Raw genomic sequence first — 20,915 nt, 5'->3', positions numbered from 1 at the left:
AGAGAGAGAGCGAGACTACTAAACTCACAACTCACAACTCATCTGGTCTGTAGCCATTAGGTTCGATCGATCACTCTCAGAAGTAGCAATGGAGATTCAGCTAAGTCGGAACGGCGGCTCTCCGTCTCCGTCCTCATCGCACCACCAAAACTCAAACCCTAATCAAGATGGAAACCCTGAATCTACTCAAGCATGGTGGGAAGCAATCTCCAGAGCTCGATCACGCATCCAAGATCTCTCTTCCATTCTCCCTTTCTTCACAACTCTCTCTGGCCTTGCCGACTCAGATCGCCCTGCTCTATCTCTCCTCGAATCCCTGGAAGCCTACACGAACATCTCCTCCTTTCTCTCCGCCCCTTTATCCGGCTCCGGCGATGATCCTATATGTCAGTGGCTTTACGACACTTTCCAGTCCCCAGATCCAGACCTCCGCCTCGTCGTTCTTGCCTTCGTACCTCTTGTTGCAGGTCTCTACCTCTCTCGCGTCGTCTCTGCTGTTTCCAACATCGCAACCCCTTCCCTCTCTGGCTTCGAAGCTGTTCTTTTAGCTCTTTACTCTTCTGAAATCAAAGCTCGTGGCGGAAAACCTATTACGATCTCGATTCCGGATCTTTCGCAGCCATCTTTGTACCACTCACCGCCGAACCAGTCTCCAAGAGGGGCTCTGTTGCAACCTCAGCCGTCCGTTGGGATTCTTTGTCCACCGCTCGAGCCGCTAACGGCTATTAAGTCCACGAAACGTGCCTGTATTGTTGCTATCGCCCTTGAATGCTATTTCAAGCAAATTGCTCAGATGCCTAGTTGTTCTAAAGTTGATTTTTGTCATTTCGTTGCCGGGTGGGCTGGGCAGAATTGTGCTTGCAAGATCCAATTCGACGACAATTCCGAAAACTGTCGTGGCTTTATCACTGAGAATCTTGTGGAAGATAGGGCTGTAGATGAAGAGGTGATGCGGGGTGCTCTTGAAGAAATGAACGAATTGGCCATTGTTGAAGATCGTAAGACAATTGTGCCGTTAAGAGGATCAAGAATTCCACTTCCTTGGGAACTTCTGCAACCGATTTTGAGAATTCTAGGGCATTGCCTTTTGGGGCCTCTGAATTTGCAAGATGTTAAAGACGCTGCTTCGGTTGCAGTGAATTGTTTGTATGCTAGGGCATCGCATGATCTGGTCCCGCAAGCAATCTTGGCCACACGAAGCCTCATTCATCTCGATTTCAGAGCACGCCTGGCTGCCAAGGAAGCAGCTGCTGCCATGGCTGCTTCGAATGCCAACACACCAAGTAAAGCAAAGAAACCGGAGATGCACTTGGTTTAAAAATGAACGGTTAGTAGAGAATTCCTTTGCAATTACCATGACTGGTTTGATCCCTTCTGTATAGTCTATCTGCGGCTTCTCCTTTAGAATTTCTGAGACGGTCAACATGTGTTAGCATTTGTAAGATTCCTCCCTTGTAACGAAATTGGAAAACATTGGTTTCTTTTTTAGGTACTTCTTCCGTATTTTTTGGAGTTTTTGCGTAGGAGAGAAAGATACTTCCCCTTGTAACTCTGTTTAAATTTTTGATTAATCTAGGTGGTTGTTGTCTTCTGGTATTGCCTCCCTAAAGTTGTGTTGGTTAGTTTGCCTCTGATTATATTTCCATGCGTTGTGTGCATTTGAACTTAAGTTCTTGTTTCATTCTTTTATGACGATTCATTGCTCTTTACTCATATAAAGGTCAGTTCTAACTCTTTAGCTCCTGTTAGGGAAGTTCATTGAGTTTACTTCTATTTCATTTCTTGTGTTTCCTGTGATAAGGTAGTGTGGAAGCATTCGGTTTCCTCAAACGATTGGTTTCTTCATTTGACTTGCAGTTATAATAATTGGTCACTTCTGGGTAACCTGGAGGTACAATGTAATCAGATATCTTGTATTGTAAATGTGTGATATGGTAGAGGAATTGATTGATCAGCAGTGAATATTATCTGTCTGTACCTATTATTAGCTGAGATGGGTTGGCTGATGGCAGGGTTTGTGGGTTTAATTGGTCATAGCTGGAGTTGTTGTCTTTTACAGATAGCACTGATGGAATGTGATGCTGTCCTTGTTGCAATTGGTTTCGGTATCTAGAGGGATAAGGGACTCCATTTTTTGGTGGAATCATGAATCTATTTAAACTTTAAGTCACAGGGAAAATTTCAACCTAAATTATCTACAAGAATAGACCAACAGAGAAGGAGAGGGGGAGTGTTACCAGAGTATGGAGAGATTTGGTTTCGTGCTGTAGGAAAGCCAGTACATCGGCTGCATTGTTTGCTTCTCTGAAGACATGATTAAATTGGATGGATGTAATGAATAGAGCCAGCTCCAATGCGTCTTGAATGATGAATTTTATCTTCTAAGAGGGGTTCTTCTGTTGCTTGTTTAGGAGCTTGATGACATTTAAATTATCACCTTCCATGATAACCTTTGTAAGTTCCAGCTTTTGTGCTCAAATCAGAGATTTTCTAACCGTTAAGAGCTCCAGTAAACCAGTGCATTTTGATGCCTGCACCCTTCAGCGAAACAAAACTCCATTTTTCCACTATGATCGCTGCCAGTTCCTCTGAAACCTGCTTGCTTAATTAGCTTGAGCCATCAATGTTAATTTCTATCGGACCCTGATTTGGGGCTTCGTACTTGATCTGTAGGCTGTTCTCAGCCTTGTCTATGAGAGGTTTGGCGTTGATGTAATCCTCTGTCAACTGAGCTGCAAACTTAAATAGCTGTCTCCTTCATTGCATAGTCTTTCCATAAATACAATTGGTAAAAGAAACCCAGATAAACCACAAAGAATTGAAGTGCAGCAGGATGTTGGTTGAAGCCTTTGGATTAGCTGGTGCACCTGGTTATGTATGTTAATTGAATCATTCCAGTCCTATGGATCCATCAGATTTATACAAGTCCCCGGTCATTGAACAGTGAAGGAAAAGGTGATTCTGAGATGCTTCAGCTGCGTTAGACAGCACCCATTTCATTGTTTCTACATTCTTTTTGTTGCAGGACCGCTCGAATGGAGGTTTTTTATGCAATAACTTCCACAAGAAGATAACTTTTTTGGGGCTAATGAAAGGTGCCATAGTTGCAGCCAGAAAATATGTTCTTTGTCTTGGCTTTCCTTATAGGCTGTAGGGCTCCAAGTATGCTTATCTTCTGGGAACCTAAGAGACAAAGTTCTTAACGATGCCCTCATGCAGATTCTTCGCATGAACCACCGTGTTGAATTGATATGTTGAATCATTTGATCTCCAAATCTGTTTCTGCACGCTGTGCATTCATTTACCCAGTGCTGAAACCCATAACCATTTCTAGAAAAGCTGCATGTAGATCGATGAAAATCTTCAATCCAAATTTACTACGCAATAACAGCCTCAATCAACACTGTCTAAGCAGTAAACTCGTATAAAAATCAACTCTCTGCGAGCGTTATAAGGTTGATTAGAGAAGGCGATTCATTCTCTTTTAACCCTCAATAGCTCTGGTTTCACTTGCTATGATTTAAATGCTACCTAAAAGAGAGATTATCATTGAGTACCTCTGATCAGAATATCTATTTGTTGATAATACAGCATTACAAATTACGGCATAAATTGCATTGAGCCTGAGTGAAAATCCTGGGAAACCAGAATACCAGATAGTTTCCATCCTTTGGGTACATGATCTACAAAGAAATACATCATGGATTAGTAACTTATTTATGAGACCATAACTGAGGACTTCTATAACTCTCACCAGATAATCAAGAAATCCCTAACTTGTTGAACAGCAAAGAAGGACTAGCTTCATAAACGTCGTCAACAGGATCTTTGTTAAAGCCTCCTTGGGCCTCTCCTCTGTTTCTGCCTCTGCATCCACCATTTCATCAGTCCTATCTCCTTCTTGCTCAGGCACAGGAGGAGCAGCAGCAGCAGCAGCAGAAATGGAATGATTGTAGAAAAACTTCAAGTCAGGTTCCTCCTCCACCAGAAAGAGGTTCAGCTCTGTCACAGCACAAAGGATTTCACCACCATCATCAATTGCAGGATGATGCTCTTCTTCCTGGTTTACCTCTAATATCTCAATGGTATCTCCACCTGCCAACTGATACCCAAACCAATCCAACCCTTCGAATACGTGAACGTGGTCATCTGGATTTATCAATTTGATGTCCTCAATTCTCAGCCTATTTTCACAGTACCTATTTCTCTGGTCTTTCCCATGGATACAAGCTTTAAAATTAAGACTTGTACAAACCCGTTGTTCATCCTCAGTCATTATTCTGTAAATTAATGGATCAAATCCACTTCCACTTATTGAAACATGCAAGAATAACCTGCTATCGATCTCATGAACATCTGGATTAATCAGGTATTTACGAGACGTACCTTCCTCAATCTCTTGCAAACGTGTCCAAATTTGTGATTGGTGTTTATTGTTAACTTGCTGACATGCAGGAAAGTAGCTGCGCATCAACTGTGAATAATGAACAGAGATTAATTCGAATTCACCAATCACAAATCCATCGTAAACAATTCTCCTCACTGGGCTTCCTGTACTCTGCTCCTCGTTTCCGCCCAAAATTTTGAGGCACAATAACTCCAAACGCTTCATTTTATGCTTTTCTTTTGATATTACCAACATATCACAAAGTCGTAGTTCCACTGAAGTAGAAGGAAGTTTTGGTATGTACCGAAACTTGGTAAAGCCACTCAGGATGATGCAATGCAGAGAAGTCATGTTCTCCAATGACCTTGGCAGCTCCGTTAGCATTTTGCAGGATGAAAGATCCAATACCTCCATCTTCTTTAATAGTCCAACACTATCTGGCAGTGCTTTAATGCTTGTACCGTCCAAGAAGAGTTCGACCAAAGATTCTTTAAGATCACCAATACGTTCTGGCAACTGTTTAAGTGACCTGCACTTACTAACAATAAGCTTCTGGAGAGAACTCAACCTATTTAAACTGTCTGGGAGTTTGTTAAGACTAATGCAAGAGTCCAAGTTCAAATAGATGAGCTGCTGCAAGTGTCCAATGGATTCATGTATGTTCACCAAAAAAGGGCAACCATCAAGATACAACCTCTCTAACCGAGAAAATCCCGAGAAGTCAGGAGTTTCAAACAGCTTCCAACAAGAACTGAGTTTCAGAATTTTCAATTGCTGAAACATCTGTGAAAACAAAAAGATAAATATAATGTGTTAAGGTCTAGTAATATTTGGTTATACAAAGGAGTGGAGGGGTCTCCAACATTGTCTTAGTGCCTCAGTGCAGTTTCAGGAATTCCAGTGATATGTGAGGGAGTATGGAATTCCATCTCAAGCTTGCAATTTACACAAAATTCACCCCCAAAAGAAAAACATCCCTACATACCTTACTTTCAAGCCAGTTGCTTGAATCTAGTGGAAAGATGCCAAAACTTAAGTCAAGCATAACTAATTTCTCGTGATAAAAATTGACAGGTAGTTCTTGTGCACAATAATGCCAACTCAACCATCTTAACGAAGAAGGAAGACACTGAAAATTCCCCAATAAGATAGCTCCATCAACTTCTAGCAATCTTAGATTGTGCATATTCTCAAAACTTTTAACACTTATAATAATGTGGCCATTCCAGTGGGGAAAATCTGCAGCAGTTCTATTTCCCTACAATACAAGAAGAGTTTTAGTATATGGAAATTGAAATATAAGAAATATGTAGAAGCTTTCTCAATGAACCCATACTAACTATGTTTGGTCACATTGCATGCTTATATAAAGTAAAGGGAAGAGATTAAAACTAAAAAGGAAATAGACTGGTGCTTGAAACCATTTCTTGACATTGCCAGGCCATAATCTAATATGTAAAATATCTTGTCTAACATGTACAGCAGGAAAGTGGAGTTTAGATCCTCTTCCTTGGAGGGGCCTTCCCAATAAGTACGCAATGTGTTATACACTTATATGTGGCTGAATCTTATAACTCATTGGGCACCTCTTATGAGATTCCCTATGAGGAGAGGAGCCAAATACCAAGAGTGTATGTCAGGATAAAAAAATTACATTAGTTGTTCTCTAAATTTGAAAACCTTTCTTAGTTAATTAGTCAAACTTTTGCTACTGGAGCAAAAAAAAATTAAAAAAAGGGAAAGTTACAGTTTCTCATCTAGTAGTTTGATAATGTGCATCCATATTTAGGATCACAGGATTAACTACAGTAAGAAGCAGCTGATAAAAAGAAAGGAAGGCAGCAAAAATGGATTCATCAAATTAACACTTACCTGATCACCATCTACTACCTTCACAATATTATCCCAAGACCATACCCTGCTATGTTTACCAAGTTCTGTAGGACTTCGGTTGTCGGCAATATCCCTTCCCATGTCACGAATTTGATCGTGCATTGATAAGACTTTTGCTTTACTCATATACATACTCATACTAACTTTTGGCTCTATAAACTTTATAAGGGATTTTCTTTTCAAAACTTGTAAACGGTATTTTGGTTCAAAGCCACAACCTTCCCATATGGAAACTACATGTTCTTCTTCATATCCTATAAAACAGCAAGCAGCATCAAGAAACATGGCCTTCTCAATATCATCTTCCAAATTATCATAGCTTATCTTTAACTTTCTGTAGACATCATGATGAGGAATTTGTTTCAACATCCGGTGTCTGCTTCTCCATACTTCCTTATCAGTCTCCATTGATAAATCACAACCCAAGACTTGTAAGGCCAATGGCAACCCTCCTGTAGTGTGTACTATATCAACTGAGAGTTGCATAAAATCATGAGGAGGTTGACCCATAGAAAAGGCATAATAACTAAAGAGTTGGAGACCCTCTGTCATATTCAATTCTTCAGGCTCATACACTTTTCTATTATTTTGAGGAATTCTACCCAGAATTTTACTATCTCTAGCCGTTATAATTATTCTGCTTCCAGGACCAAACCAATTGACGTCGCCAGCCAACACATCCAATTGAGTATAGTTGTCCACGTCATCCAGAACAAGAAGAACATCTATATTCCTTAGTCTTTCTTTTATCAATCTTGATCCTTCTTTACCACTGCAATTTTTTATTTCCTCCCGACATATGCTGTAAAGAAGTTTCTGTTGCAAACATTCAACACCACCGGGTTGTGATACTTTCTCTCTAATATCATCAAGAAAACAACTCTTGCTGAAGTTTCTAAATATACGGTTGTATAAGGCTGTTGCAATGGTTGTCTTCCCAATACCGCCCATACCATATATCCCTAGAAACTGAACCTCCTCTTCATTATTGGTATCTGATAGTAGAGATAACAGAGATTCCACTTTAGATTCCAACCCAACAGGGTATTTAACATCAATCAAGGGTACCCTATTCAGTTGAGTCGATGCACTTTGAACAACCTTCTCTACTAGCTCTGATTGATCTTCCCTGCAGTCAGTTTATAAAGATGAAAAGTCACAAAATAATGGAGGTAGTTTTCTGGACTAAAGTTGCCTACACCAGCATTTTCCTATCTCTCTCCCCTCAAAACAACAGGGCATACAACCTTCTCTACTAGCTCTGATTTAGCTCTGATTGATCTTCCCTGCAGTCAGTTTATAAAGATGTAAAGTCACAAAATAATGGAGGTAGTTTTCTGGACTAATGTTGCCTACACCAGCATTTTCCTATCTCTCTCCCCTCAAAACAACAGGGCATGGATGTTTTTCCACATAAAGAGCAGAAAGATAGAATCATGGGATTGTGATATAACCCTTGAAGAGGGTTTTTTTTTCTTTTTTTTTTGGACATCGAATTAGAACAAGTTTCTCAAGGTAAGAGAAGGATCATACATCGAGTGGAGATATCTTTCATAAAAGAAGCAAACAATTTGGGAGGAGTGAAACTAAACTTACCCATCATTAAAAACCCATCCACTCTTGTTGCCTAGGAATCGCAAAGCCTCCTTCCATGTTTGCAAAGTTTGAGGCGTCTCATTCCCATGTTTCTGAGGTGAAATCTCAAAAGTTCCAGTTTGATTCTTAACATCTGATGTTTTAACTTTGAAGAAAATTGGTAAAATAACTTGACGATTAGTTCTATGGCACTCCACCATCTGAACAAGTTCCCGAAGGCACCATTTACTTTCGGCGTATCTTTTACTGAAGACAGCAATGGACAGCTTGGATCCTTTTATTGCTTGGAGGAGCCGTTCAATATCTTCCCCTTTCTGCAGGTCTTTGCTATCAATGAAGACATGGATTCCATGAACCTTAAGAGCCCTATAGAGATGACCAACGAAGTTGTTGCGAGTGTCTTCCCCTCTGAAGTTGATAAACACATCATGACTTGAAGAAGAACAAGATCCAACTTGTGGCCCCATTAAGACTAATTGCAGTGCAAGAGCTCTGTTCTACTACGAACTGGCTGGTGTTGATCAAAAGGATAGGTGATTTAACGGAGATTCTTAATTCCTGCTTCTTCAAAGTTCAAACAGAGAGATTTAGAAAAAATAGTGGCGAAACAAAGACATTCGTTTGGGCTAGTTATGCAAGTTATGCACAAGCGTCGAGAGCTGCTATGTGCCTATGTCACCGAATCTATGATGCGCAGGGTAGACGGATCACCGCAGACTCGCCTTTTAACTTTCGGATTTCTTGGTCGTAAAGTATATTTAAACTTTTTTTTTTTTTTGGTCAGAAGTAAATTTAAACTTTAGTAAAGTGGAGATGGGCTCATGGATAAAAAAAAGAGCAAATTGCACTGCACCCCCAAAATGGAGGCTTTAAAGCACTGACACCCCACTTTATGTTTAAAAAACACAAACACCCCAATTCAATAAACACACTAGTCCATTCTGTTAATGAAACTATTAGTCCACTCTTTATTTTTTAAAATTCCAAAAATGCCCTTATGGAGAAACAAATATGGCCAAATGTATTCTCTCTCTTCCTAGGCTCTCCACCTTCCGCCGCTCTCGGGTCCGGCCGATCTTCGACTAAATCATAGTCTTGGGGGTGGGGTGGATTCTCGTGAGCTTCGGGTTGGCCTTTCCGCTTCCTTCTCTGCGTGCTCTTCTCGGATTTTCTGGTTCTTGCCTCCGCCTTCGGGGGGGTTCGCGATCCTTTCCGCTCCCTCAAGATAATCGTGGGGCCAAGGCCATTTTCCCCTAGAGGATCCCGGCAACAATAACATTGTTACCGATGACCGGATTAACTTTTGGGGGTTTCGAAGATGGCGATAATTTAGTGTGTCCGTTTGCCGGAGGGTTGTCGGTTTCGCTCTTTCAACCACCAATAGTCGTGATTAATCAAAATAGAGGCTTTAAAGCACTGATGCTCAATTTTATATTTAAAAAGTATTGAGACTTTAAAATTAAATTTTCATTAGATATATTTATCAAATTTATCACTGAAAACAATTAAATCATTGGTTATTTTCAAGAATATTTCTCTAATAAATAGAGTTAGAAAGTTTTCAATGATAAATTTGACAAATATATCTTATAAAAACCTAATTTTTGGGTCTCGTTAATTTTTAAACATAAAAAGTAGGGTGTCAGTGATTTAAAAATCACTCAAAAAATGGGTGAGTTCTTCAGTGTAATCGCAATAATTGCGTAGCACTGTGATGCACGGTCCATCTCGACCTTCCGTTTCACAAAAATGTGAAAACAACAAGGATCAGATCGAAATCTCAATTGTTCGTTGCAAGTGTTGCACATTAATTGCGCAACACCTAAGCAATTTTCAATAATAGTGGGCTTAACTTCAGTGCGCATTGCACAACAATGAGCTACTAATGGTGATGATCAATTATGGTGTCTCAACCACCTGTTTTGGTTTTTCTTTTCATTTTAACTTTTTGAACTACACTCCTCAAAACCAAATAATAAAAAAATCCCACTATGTTTGATCATGTTCTTACTAGTGAGAACTACTTTTTAGTGTGCCCTTCAGAATTATGTATCCAGTGTTGTTGTTTACTCTGATTGCGAGGAACTAATTCATCTTCTCTATAGTCAAGCTGTCATTTTGCCTCCATTATAAATTGTCTCCATTGTGAATGATATTTTGGTACTCTACAAGAATTTTGAGTTTTGCTCTTTCTTGTCTTTCTCTATGGAGGATAATGGGATTGCCCATTCCCTAGCCTAGAGGGCTCTCATTTTGGCAAGGAAGACTAAGTGGTCGTGGTCTACTATGGGCCTCCAGCTTGTTGGAGGTCCATCCCCCTCTTGCTGTTTAGAATCTTGCTCTTTTTTTTTTTTTTTCTTCTAAAGATGATAATGAGATTGCCCATTCCTTGCCCTAGAAGGCACTCATTTTGGCAAGGAAGACTGATTGATCATGTTCTACTATGGGCCTCTAGCCTGTTGGAGGTCCATCCCCCTCTTGCTGTTCGGAATGAAATCTCTCTTTACAAAAAAATAAATAAAAGAAAACCAGAACAGGTGATAGATATCACATTAATTGTTCAGCATTGAAGTGTTGCCTATGAGTAAAACCTCTAGAATAAATGTGGGTTCGAAAAAACGGGTGGAAAAAGAGTTTAAAAAAGCAATTTTTTTCATGATAAAATGTTTGATTAAGAAGGCTGGGCATGCTAGCTTATTTGGTAGAATTTTGGCTAAAAAATGTGAAAAATAATAAAATAGAATCAACATTTAATATTTCTTTACAAAATTCTTCTATTTTTTTCTTCCTCATCTCTATTACATATGGGTCCATATATATAGTAACTAAAAACAAATCAGAGAGAATGTAGATTCTCATTTCCCGTTTGTCTATAAGGAAACAAACTTAACATGAAACTCACACACATGACTGCATGAGTTTATGAAAAATAGAAAAATTACACTGGCACTTCAAAATGAAGTCTTCAAGCACCGACATTCTATTTTTTGTTTAAAAAACACAGTGACCTCAAAATTGGATTTTTATTGAATATATTTGTTCAATTTATCACTAAAAACCTTTCAAACTGTTTTCAATGATAAATTTGACAAATATATTTTATGAAAATTCAATTTTAAAGTCTAAGTGGAATGTCAGTGCTTTAAGGCCTCCATTTTGGAGTGCCAACTTAATTTACTAAAAAATATATATGTTAGCAGGTCATTTTGGTACTAATAATTACAAGTGAGGATTTATTTATTTATTTTGACTTGTTGTTTTCCATTAAAAGGTGATGACTATTAAACCTATTATCAAGGAAAGTTGAATTCCCGACCTTTTCACTAAAAGTCTAAAAGGCATTGATCATTGTCAACTAAGGAATCCTTGATTTTACTTATAAATAAAAAATTATTAATAAAATATTAGACTTACAAAAGTGTGAATAAGCTGCTCGTCCAGGAAGACCAACAACTCTGCTACGATTGCAAACGAAAGGAAAACACCGGTGAGGAAACTGAAGATCAAGATTATTCACGAACAACCGGAAAATTCAACCAGCGTTAATGGCGATAAAGTTTTACAGTGACAGAAAGGTACTAAAACATAAAAGTAAAGATGTGATATTCGATTTGACGTTTTTGGGGAACAACTACATCACATATTTAATTAAAATAGTAAATCATGTTCTCTGATTCTCTCTGTATCAAGATGGCTCAGGCGCTCAGGAAAGAGAACAGATTCAGGTCACATCAAGTTCGTACGAGGGCTTCCAAAGCAGAAACAACAGCAGCAGCAGGTTTCTCTGCCATTGCTGCTCGGGCCAGGCCTGAACTGCTGAACCCCAAATTAAGCTTTCAATCTCTTGGGTCAACGTTGGCTTCAAATATTCTCTTCTCCTCCTCTGCAACAGGTTTTGCCGGGCCATCTTCTAACTGAAGATTAGCTCATTCACAATCACCCAAAAATCCCAAAAATCTCTTCTTCTTTTTTAATATTGTTAATCAAGCAAGTTTCAAATATGAATCTTTATTCTCAGTACTCAAGCTTTGTGGCAATTTAGCCAGAGAGAAGAAGCAGCAGCAGCAGAACCACCTCGACTGATGAGCTACTATTGGATTGTAGTGAGATGCTAATCCGTCAACATCAAGACAGGTTGCATCTTGACGTTTTGAAGCAGCAAATTAAAGCTAAATAAGAAAGAATCTTTTCTACTGCTCATTCTCCATCGTTGCCCTGCTTCCATGTCTAGAAGAACTCACGAGCCAATCACTCATTTAATTGTGAAAACGGGGTAATTCAAAGACCCACTTGTGATATTGCCTGAACAAAGGTATGTCTCATTCCAAATTCCAATTCCATGCATCAGATAAGAAGAGAATTCAATTATTAGAGGACAGACGGCAATGGCGACAAGGGAAACGTACCTATGGTACAGCAGAATTGAAGCTGTTTTGATTAATTTACCATTGCCCTTCTGATCTACACAAACATCACCATCGTTCTTGCCTTCGCGAATTCAATAGTTGAAGACAACTGAGCCAGTTGGCCTTCAGAGGGCTCAGAGGTATCATGGGACCGATCAAATTCCTCTGTTTCACGAAAAGAAGAGGTTAAGAAATAAGAAGGTCATCAACCAAGAATCATTCGGTAGGGAATGCATCAACGAAATGAAATAACGACATTTTAATTCTAATACATGCAAGGTGATGATTAACACTGGGGAATTCTTAAAATTACAAGTAAAAACTATGAGAAGAATAGGAATATAAGATGATTAATCTATTCTAAAGCATGATGGGAATTGAGATTCCAGTTGACTTACAAGGATATGGTGCATCATTACGAAAAAAAACAAGAGTAAAAAGAAACGAATAAGAATTTAGGTGAGTGCCACAAATTATGAATAAATTGAAAATTAATCAAAACCCAAATCTGATGATACCGGTAATCATGGTGGAAAATTTTCCTTCTTCACTTTTGACTTAATTTATGTAGTTATTCGAATCAAATTATTTAAGATTGGGAGGTGAACAAGGAAGAAATTCTATAAATCAGTTCTGGGTTCCTTCCTTTGTCTGTAACTAACGTGCGCCGTTAGCTAAGGTAGACGAGCTCAGCTATATCTACTGGATTCTGATTGTGGGGCTAGCAGCAGCACTCTAGCTAGCCAAGGTGTTTTAGACGAGAGAGAGAGAGAGAGAGGCATGGGTAAAATTCCATTGTGAAGTTAACGTCGTAGTAACACTCATTAGTCCATGAGCCATCCATGCAGAGCTGGCAGCAGAACACACAGCTTCGAGTGGTACAGGGTACTTACTTTCTGGGTTTGGCTTTCCTGCATTTTTCGGGATCCGAGGAAGAACCCTCTTCTATCTCTCTCTCATTAAATGCTAACAATCTTCAGTGAGAACTGAGAAGCCCATGTTCTACTTCTACCCTTTTACTCCCTTTTAAGAGGGTGAGTAAAGAGTTGAATCAGGAGCATGTGGTTCTAGTTACCAAGCCAGAAGAAGAGAAAGAAAGATATGGATGTGCGAGCAAGGAAGAGCAGGGAAACAAGCCCAGGTAGTGTTCGAAAATATGTGCAGCCCAATTTGAAGGCATTCAAGAAGGTTCACATCTTGTATTATCTTGCCAGAAATGGCCAAATCGAACATCCCCATTTCATGGAGGTTTCTCATTTGGCTAACCAACCCCTTCGTTTAAAGGGTAGGTACTGCAACTAACAAAAAATGCCTTATCCTTTTAAATTTGGTTAAATTACTAACTTTTCTCTGTTTCTATAAATCTTTTGGTGTTTATTTGTTGGGTTTTTTTATCCAAAGATGTGATAGACCGACTGACGGCTCTTAGAGGCAAAGGAATGCCTTCTCTCTTCTCTTGGTCCTGCAAAAGGTGAATATCCTGATCTACATTCTTTCAACTATTGATTCCTGCCATGGTTTTGCTTATGTGATAAGTCTTGGGTTTTCGTGTTTTTTCGTTTAGGAACTATAAAAATGGCTATGTCTGGAATGATTTAGCAGAAAATGATGTTATATATCCTTCTGAAGGGGGAGGCGAGTATGTTCTTAAGGGGTCTGAGCTCATTGAAGGCTGTGCTGGTTTGTTCAGCTCCCCTGTTTATTTCTGTATCTTTCTTGAATACTAATCTCAGTCTGATAAAAGAAAATCGATTTTGCAGAGAGTTTTCAACAGCTCCAAGTAAGTAACAAACAACGAAACCTCGAACCCAATTTCCATCTTAAACGAAAGCCAGTCTTTGTACCTCGTCACAGAGAAAGAGAACAAGATTTAGAACTGGACTGCCCGAGAGAAGACAAAGAAGAAGAAGAAGAAGAAGATGATGGACCTTACTCTAGATGTTCAAGAGGGGTTTCCACAGATGAAATCATTGAAGAACAAAAGGCTCAACCCAAGACTCGTAACATTAACAACCCCACAGAGCTCTCGTTAGACGATGCTTCCCCTCCCTCAACTTCTTCAACCATTTCAGAGAAAGCCCATGACGGCAACAACACCAACAATGGCCATTCTGGAGAAGACTATTTTCCTTCTCCCACTGAACCGACAGTGGGAGGGAGGAGCAAAGTTTTGCTTCAGCTTATCGCCTGTGGCAGCTCTGTAGCCAACAAGGGATTAAAGAACACTCCTTGTCTAAAACACCAGTCGAGCACTAACGTTAGGAAGAGTGGTAGTCTTCACAAAGGGGTTCTCTGCAAATCTGCTAACAAAATCATTGAAGAGGAAGACATGGTGGTGATCAAATTCATGTCGGAGAACCCAAGATTTGGAAACCCACAATCTGAAGAGAAGCAGTATTTCAGTGGTAGCATTGTTGAGTCTATGACAGAAGATAAAGTTGTTCCCATGGAGTCTTCCCTGAAGAAGTCGTCATCGTATAACCAAGAAAGGTTTGTCATTTGCCCATCTCTTCCTCTCTCAAAAGCAAACAAAAGTCAAAAGGTACAAAAAGGAGAATTAAAGCTCCAGTCTGTCCAAATGATCTTATTAGATCATACCTGTTCAAATGGTATTTACTTTTCTTTGCTTCTATTATATAAGACCATAAAGCTTCTGACATTAATTTGGTTTGTCCTATATTTTGTGGGCGAAAGCAGGAGTTTGAAAGCTGGATTGGGAGAAGCAATAATGGAGGTGGAGAAGGAAGATAAGAACGAGAAAGAAGTGAAAGGGGAAGTGCATTCCTCGGAAGAAATCATCTTCTAAGCCCCCCAAGAAATGAATGAAGGAAAGCTAGGTAGTTGGTTGTTGGGTCTCTGCTAATTAATGGATTAGTTTGGCTTAGGGTGGCTGTAGACGTTTCTCTGGTTCAAAATGCTTACTTAGTTACTTATACATAGTATTGCAACTATTTATAGGCTTTTTTTTTTTGGTAGTATTTATATATAGGCTTTCATGTATAGAGTAAAGAAGAGGCGTAGTCTGGTAGATTGTACCCTCTTAATTGATGTATTAATGATGATATGATGATGGCTTCATGGGTCCATGTCTCTAATTCTGGATGATATAAATTTTTAGGGCAAGCCCCTGAGCTCAGTCATCGCTTCTTTTGTCTGAAGCTTCCCCAGTTATATCAAATGTGCTGGCTCCTATTTTCGCCTAAGTGGATTTGCCTATACTCTCACCAAAAGTAGGGTTTTCCTATTTTGAAAAAACTACCCAATACAGTAGGATCCTACACTGGAGGGATCATAATTTATGCATTCTTATGTTGGAACTGTTTCCAAAATCAGTTTTTATTTGTTATAATGTATTTTCTTTATTCGATAGGTTCAAATTAGGTGTGGAAATTATTACATATATCACCAAAGACGTCGAATTCAATGGTGGGTTAGTAAAGCGGTTAAAAGTCCAGACTCCCATGGGGAGGTTATAAGGCACTCCCTACTCGGGGAGGTCTTCGGATTCGCCCCTGTCCGGAAAATAGTCCAGATATCACCAAAAAAAACAGAATTCAAAAGAGAAATAAATGAAAGTCGAATTCAAAAGGAGTTTATTAAATGCTACTCTTTAATCTCACTAATATTGCAGCAAATAATGTTAATCAGGCCTTAATAGGGATTCTAAAGAACCACCTTGTTGATTAAGCCTAGAGAGTCTTTTCCATCATCAAGATTGAGGTTTGAAGCAAGGATGTAATTTCGAACCCTGGCGATGTAAAAAATTCTCAACTGGGAGATTCACCCACCACTACCAGTGTGCAACGCGGTCCAACACCGGTTTATAAACCGGGGTTGGTAAGCCAAAAAAAAAAAAAAAAAAACGAACCACCTTGTTGATTAAGCCTAGACAGTCTTTTCCATCCTCAAAGATATTCTTGAGTTTGCATAAGGATTTCAAAACAATTTCTTTAAACATGTCTAGAGGGAAGCAAATTTTGTTGCTGGTGTTGTTGCCAAGAAAGGAAAATTTATCAGGTCCATTCCTGGCATCCTTGTAAAAAATGGAGTTAATATTGGTCTGCCAAGAAAGTTCGTTAAAGCTTTTGTTACTTTTCAATATCTACCTTTTGAGGAGGAGAGTTTTAAATTCACATATAGCAGACAAAATCTTACATAGAAGGAAAAAAAGGAAGGGGAAAAAGACGATAAAATGATTCCTTCAACGACATTGAGGTTTTATACGGCAGACAAAATCTTACATATAAGAAAAAAAAGAAGGTAAAAAGACGATAAAATGATTCCTTCAACGACATTCAGGTTTAAAGAAAGAAAAAATATAATTTTGAACCTGACGTGAATCGAACACGCAACCTTCTGATCTGGAGTCAGACGCGCTACCATTGCGCCACAGATCCACATGAAATATTCGTCAGCCAAATTAAATCTTACTGTTAATAATTAAAAGGCTTCATAACGAAAAGTGGTTGGTATTTGTTGAAACGGATTGTTCTTTCTGTGATCTAAAAAATGCAAAACGCGTAAGACATATTCTAACAAGGGATATAAAAATTTGATTAAATCGTCTTGATAGTAAAAATCTTTCAAGATCATCCCATGCTTGTAAATCCCCCTCCACCCTATTCTCTTGTTCTGTGACTTCACTGGAAATGAAAGACTATTATTTTGTAGGCACAATTAATATAAAATATTTATAGAACGAGAAACATGTATAGTAAGAGTGGAAATGTTAAAACAAAGAACAAATTTTCTATTTTAGAAACATGTAAAAAAAATTGATATAAAATAGAAACATGTAAAAATAGCTTTCTTTATATTACAAAACGTAAAATAAGACTAGACATAGAAAAGAGAATACCACCCAAAAGAAAAACAAATAATATATTTTTAATAAAATAGAAACAAAAATATATACTGAAGAAATTAAAGTTATTCTTAAAAAAAAAATCAATTATAAATGTCCTCTTCCTGTTTTAACAACTTGTTTATTTCTATAGTTTGTAATTCTTAACAATAGAAGACATATGTAATTAAAATTTTTTAAATATAATAAATGTAATTGAGTACAAATACAAGGGTTTGTATGTAATTTTTTCATTAAAAAAATATCCCAACATGTGATAATTAATTGCTACGCAAAATCCTTTATATGCACTAACAACTGCAAATCCTTTCCATGCACTGACAACTACCATTAGGTCCACTGTATTTTAATGTATCTCATCATTGTAACTTAACACTTCAATATTAATCAATCAATCCTGCGTCAGTTTCAATCAAAACCACATGCATTTCTCAAATACAACCTTCCCTATAAATGGAGAATGGAGAGAAGGGTGGACCCAAAATAGTCAATAGCCCTACCTACCTACTATTCACATTCAAATTATTATTAGAAAGTGGAGCGTACATACTATAAAATAAAAGATAATTATTGAGTTCTGCGACCGTGGGATGGGAATCTCATAACTCATAAGTAATTAAGTTGGTTATGCGTAATTACATAAATGCCCATACATCTTTTCTCCCAGTAATCGCGTTGGCCAAAAACTTCCTTGAGTCACGCGTTAAAGAAAAAGGAAAAAGATCTTCCTTTATATTTTACTTCCTTCACATCTCCGCGTCGAGTGAATAAAGTGTGACAACGGCCCCACCAAACCGAAATTAATGGTACGCGGCCATAAGCATAACCCCATGTGACCACCGACTGAAATGCCAGCTGTATACCTCACTGTAATCCAATCCCCAGGCTCAGGCCCAGGCCCATTATTATCATCTTCATCATCACCTCTCTCCGATTCTGCTCTCCGTAAGACTCATTTAAGACTTTCCTCTTCTTCTTCGTCTTCATCTACCAAATCTATCCACTCTCACTCTCGCTCTGCAACTGCAAAACCAATATCGACCATGGCAAGATTGTTGATCTTGTTCGCTCTTTGTGTGCTTCCAGCTTTTATAAGCGCAACTCGCCCTATCGAGAAGCCCTTCGTCGTTGTCGGCAAGGTTTTCTGTGATACCTGTCGCTGTGGTTTCGAAACCTCTGCCACCACTTACATTCCTGGTAAATTCATACTTCTAATGTCAAATTTATTTCTTCCTTTATGTTGTTAGGGTTTCCGAGTCGCTTTATTTGTTGATTTTAGGCTCAGATCTAGATCTCTGAAGACATGCTCTGCTTGATTTCCATGTAGGTGCAAAGGTTAGAGTTGAATGCAAGAATAGGCAAACACTTAAGGTCACCTACCAAGCCGATGCTGTGACTGATGCTTCTGGAGCTTACAAGATCACGGTTGCAGACGATCACAAGGATGAGCTCTGTGAATCTATGCTCCTTAGTAGCCCTCAGACCGACTGTACCGGCAAGACACCAGGTCGTGATAGGTCTCGTGTGATCCTCACCAACAACAATGGCATCGTCTCCAACATCCGTCACGCCAACGCCATGGGATTCATGAAGGATTCTCCTCTCTCTGGCTGTACTCAACTCCTCAAGCAGTACCAAGAGTACGATGAATAGACTACCTTAGGCTCTTCAGAGTACCGTTTTTTATTCTTTTTTACCTGTTACAACAGAATTCGTCATGTGTTGGCTCTCTGTTATAGTGTATTAAATTAAATCTGGTATTGTTTCTTCAGAACTCTGTTCATCACATTGTAGTTTATTACCTATCTATGATTAAATTGTAAGTGGCGGTTTTCACTATCTTTGTGACTTCCTTATAAATTATGGCTTGCTAATGTTATCCGTTATCTTTCTTATGAATTCATGTTGTCTTGCTGGTTTTGAATGTGCAACCAAATTCATTTGGATACTTGTTCGATATCGATCTACATGTTAGAAATGCAAAATTGGTTCGTTTTAGAGATCTCTGATTATGGGAATTATTGGCTCAAGAAACCCGCATATCTATAGTCTAATTTGTGAGTTCCCATGACTTTTTACATAATCATTTCCAGAATGGAGGGGATTGGTAAATAAAATTGAACAAGCATGAGATTCGAAGTCTCTGAAATTGTTTCTGTTGGAATTGTGTTAGTTTAATCACATTGGCTATAACAACGATGTGGATGTTTTATTTAATTTTTTATATTTTTAACAGTTAAATAGAACTCATCTTAGGCAGATTTCTTTTTTCTCTTTCGGTAGAAATCTGAGGCAGATGTCGCTGCTGCAGTGTTGTTTTTTTTTTTTTTTTTTTTGTTTTTTTAAGAAGAAAAAACATCATTTATTAATAAAAAAATAGATGCATGGAAACACAAGGTTGGAATAGAAATATTTGAAACCAAGGAGATGAATTGACCAAAGTGTCATATATACACTAAAGAAGGTCGGGGCTAAAGTACTAAATTCTAATAAAACTATAGAAATAAAGTTGTAAATGCAACAACAAATGATAAACTCAAACAATGTAAAATATGCATCCTATATCACAAGCACCTATATAAGTACAAACACGCCACAAGGCCATAGAGAAAAAATGCCACATGGCGGGAGAGAAAACACACTACAGGGGTGAAGAGATAATACGCCATAGGGGCGGAGAATTTACTGCGTGAACAACTACTGGATCGAGTTTGAAGTTGGAAGTGAAGGGAAGTTTTGCCGCTTGACTTCTTGAGAAGAGCGAATGGGCTAGTGCTTCAGCAGCGACGACATTTGCTTCACCAGATCTATGGTTGAATGATGCTATGGCAGAGGAAGTTGTGGGGGTTAAGATGGTGGCTGCCAACAACATTACAAAGACTACAACATGGGCTCACAACATCAAAACTTCCAGATTCGAGGGAGTTACTTCCAAATTTGGCGTCTACAAGAAATAGGGGGAAAAAAAAGGTAAAATGACAAAAAAATGAGAAAGAGAAAGAAGGAGAAAGGAGAAAGACTTCTGAGAAGTGAAGAGGAGATAGGAGAAAGGAGAAAAAGGAAAAAGAAGAAGAAGAAGAGGCAGGGGACAGCCGGTTCCCTCCCGCCTCATGACGCAACTTGCGCTTTAGGGTTTTTCAGAGCGGCAATTGCTGGTGCTCTTTGTTCAAGAAAGCTAATGGTAATATGTAAGTTATCATGTAAAACACCTAGAATTAAATACCCAGTAGACAATGAATAGAATTTGGCCAAACAGTCATACATGGCATGGACAGGGCTCTATTTAGAAGGTCTACAAAGCAGTTGACAACCTTGGTCCATGACAAAAACTACACCCATAAGGATATGTCAGTAATTCCCTTCCCTACAATTCCCTGTAATTCCCTCATAAGATTGTGCCATGTGGCATTCAAGTAATCCAACAGTTATCTAATTTAAAATAAATTTGAATTTTATTTAAACACACCCATAAATTTGAATTTTATTTAAACTCTATTTTGTTGGTAACCTTTGGATTACTTAAATGCCACATGGTACAATCCTATGAGGGAATTGTAGGGAATTGTAGGGAAGAGAATTACAGAGGATGTGAATCCATATGTCGGCTCCTATTTGGCAAATAGAATATAATTACTTAGAGATAATTAAAGAAACCGCGTATTACTAGTACTACATACATCAACACCCACCCCCACACATTGATATTTGTGGAGTTTGATAATCAAACGCACATTAAAGCCATCTTAGATCTTTTGGAGGTTAGGCTGAT

At 38.5% G+C, this 20,915-nt stretch overlaps 4 protein-coding genes and 1 non-coding gene across 6 annotated transcripts; 3 read left to right on the top strand and 2 right to left on the bottom strand.

Annotated features, from left to right (window-relative positions):
- Positions 1–3,568, top strand: LOC149009167 (hyccin). Its single transcript, XM_089162292.1, has one exon. The coding sequence runs from the start codon at positions 89–91 to the stop codon at positions 1,316–1,318; it is 1,230 nt and encodes a 409-aa protein (XP_089018418.1). The 5' UTR covers positions 1–88; the 3' UTR covers positions 1,319–3,568.
- A 9-nt stretch (positions 3,569–3,577) lies between these two features.
- On the bottom strand, positions 3,578–8,557 carry LOC149009166 (disease resistance protein Roq1-like). 2 transcript variants are annotated; one of them, XM_089162291.1, is made up of 5 exons: positions 7,877–8,557; positions 6,260–7,409; positions 5,373–5,645; positions 3,755–5,170; positions 3,578–3,683 (listed from the first exon to the last, which is right to left on the bottom strand). In XM_089162291.1, the coding sequence occupies exons 1-4, from the start codon at positions 8,341–8,343 to the stop codon at positions 3,773–3,775; spliced, it is 3,288 nt and encodes a 1,095-aa protein (XP_089018417.1). In that variant the 5' UTR covers positions 8,344–8,557; the 3' UTR covers positions 3,578–3,683; positions 3,755–3,772. The 2 variants fall into 2 exon arrangements, with proteins under 2 accessions (XP_089018417.1, XP_089018416.1); XM_089162290.1 differs by having other exon boundaries at positions 3,578–5,170.
- Positions 8,558–12,928: 4,371 nt separating this feature from the next.
- Positions 12,929–15,610, top strand: LOC149009165 (UPSTREAM OF FLC protein (DUF966)). The gene is given in 6 exon segments (XM_089164361.1): positions 12,929–13,567; positions 13,684–13,753; positions 13,847–13,962; positions 14,043–14,772; positions 14,980–15,049; positions 15,051–15,610. Coding segments are annotated over 6 exon segments (1,224 nt in total). The 5' UTR covers positions 12,929–13,383; the 3' UTR covers positions 15,105–15,610.
- A 997-nt stretch (positions 15,611–16,607) lies between these two features.
- Positions 16,608–16,679, bottom strand: TRNAW-CCA (transfer RNA tryptophan (anticodon CCA)). Its single transcript has one exon. It is a non-coding gene; the product is annotated as a tRNA-Trp (tRNA).
- Positions 16,680–18,081: 1,402 nt separating this feature from the next.
- LOC149009163 (pollen-specific protein C13-like) lies at positions 18,082–19,032 on the top strand. Its single transcript, XM_089162192.1, has 2 exons — positions 18,082–18,343; positions 18,474–19,032. Exons 1-2 carry the CDS (start codon positions 18,190–18,192, stop codon positions 18,797–18,799), a joined length of 480 nt encoding a protein of 159 aa, XP_089018318.1. The 5' UTR covers positions 18,082–18,189; the 3' UTR covers positions 18,800–19,032.
- Positions 19,033–20,915: the final 1,883 nt, after the last annotated feature.

This window comes from Hakea prostrata, chromosome 7, assembly GCF_041222555.1.
Source record: "Hakea prostrata isolate BN-2017 chromosome 7, UWA_Hpros_2, whole genome shotgun sequence".
Classification (NCBI taxonomy): domain Eukaryota; kingdom Viridiplantae; phylum Streptophyta; class Magnoliopsida; order Proteales; family Proteaceae; genus Hakea; species Hakea prostrata.
Note: the sequence above shows the minus strand (reverse complement) of the source record. Positions and strands in the feature narration are given on the sequence as shown.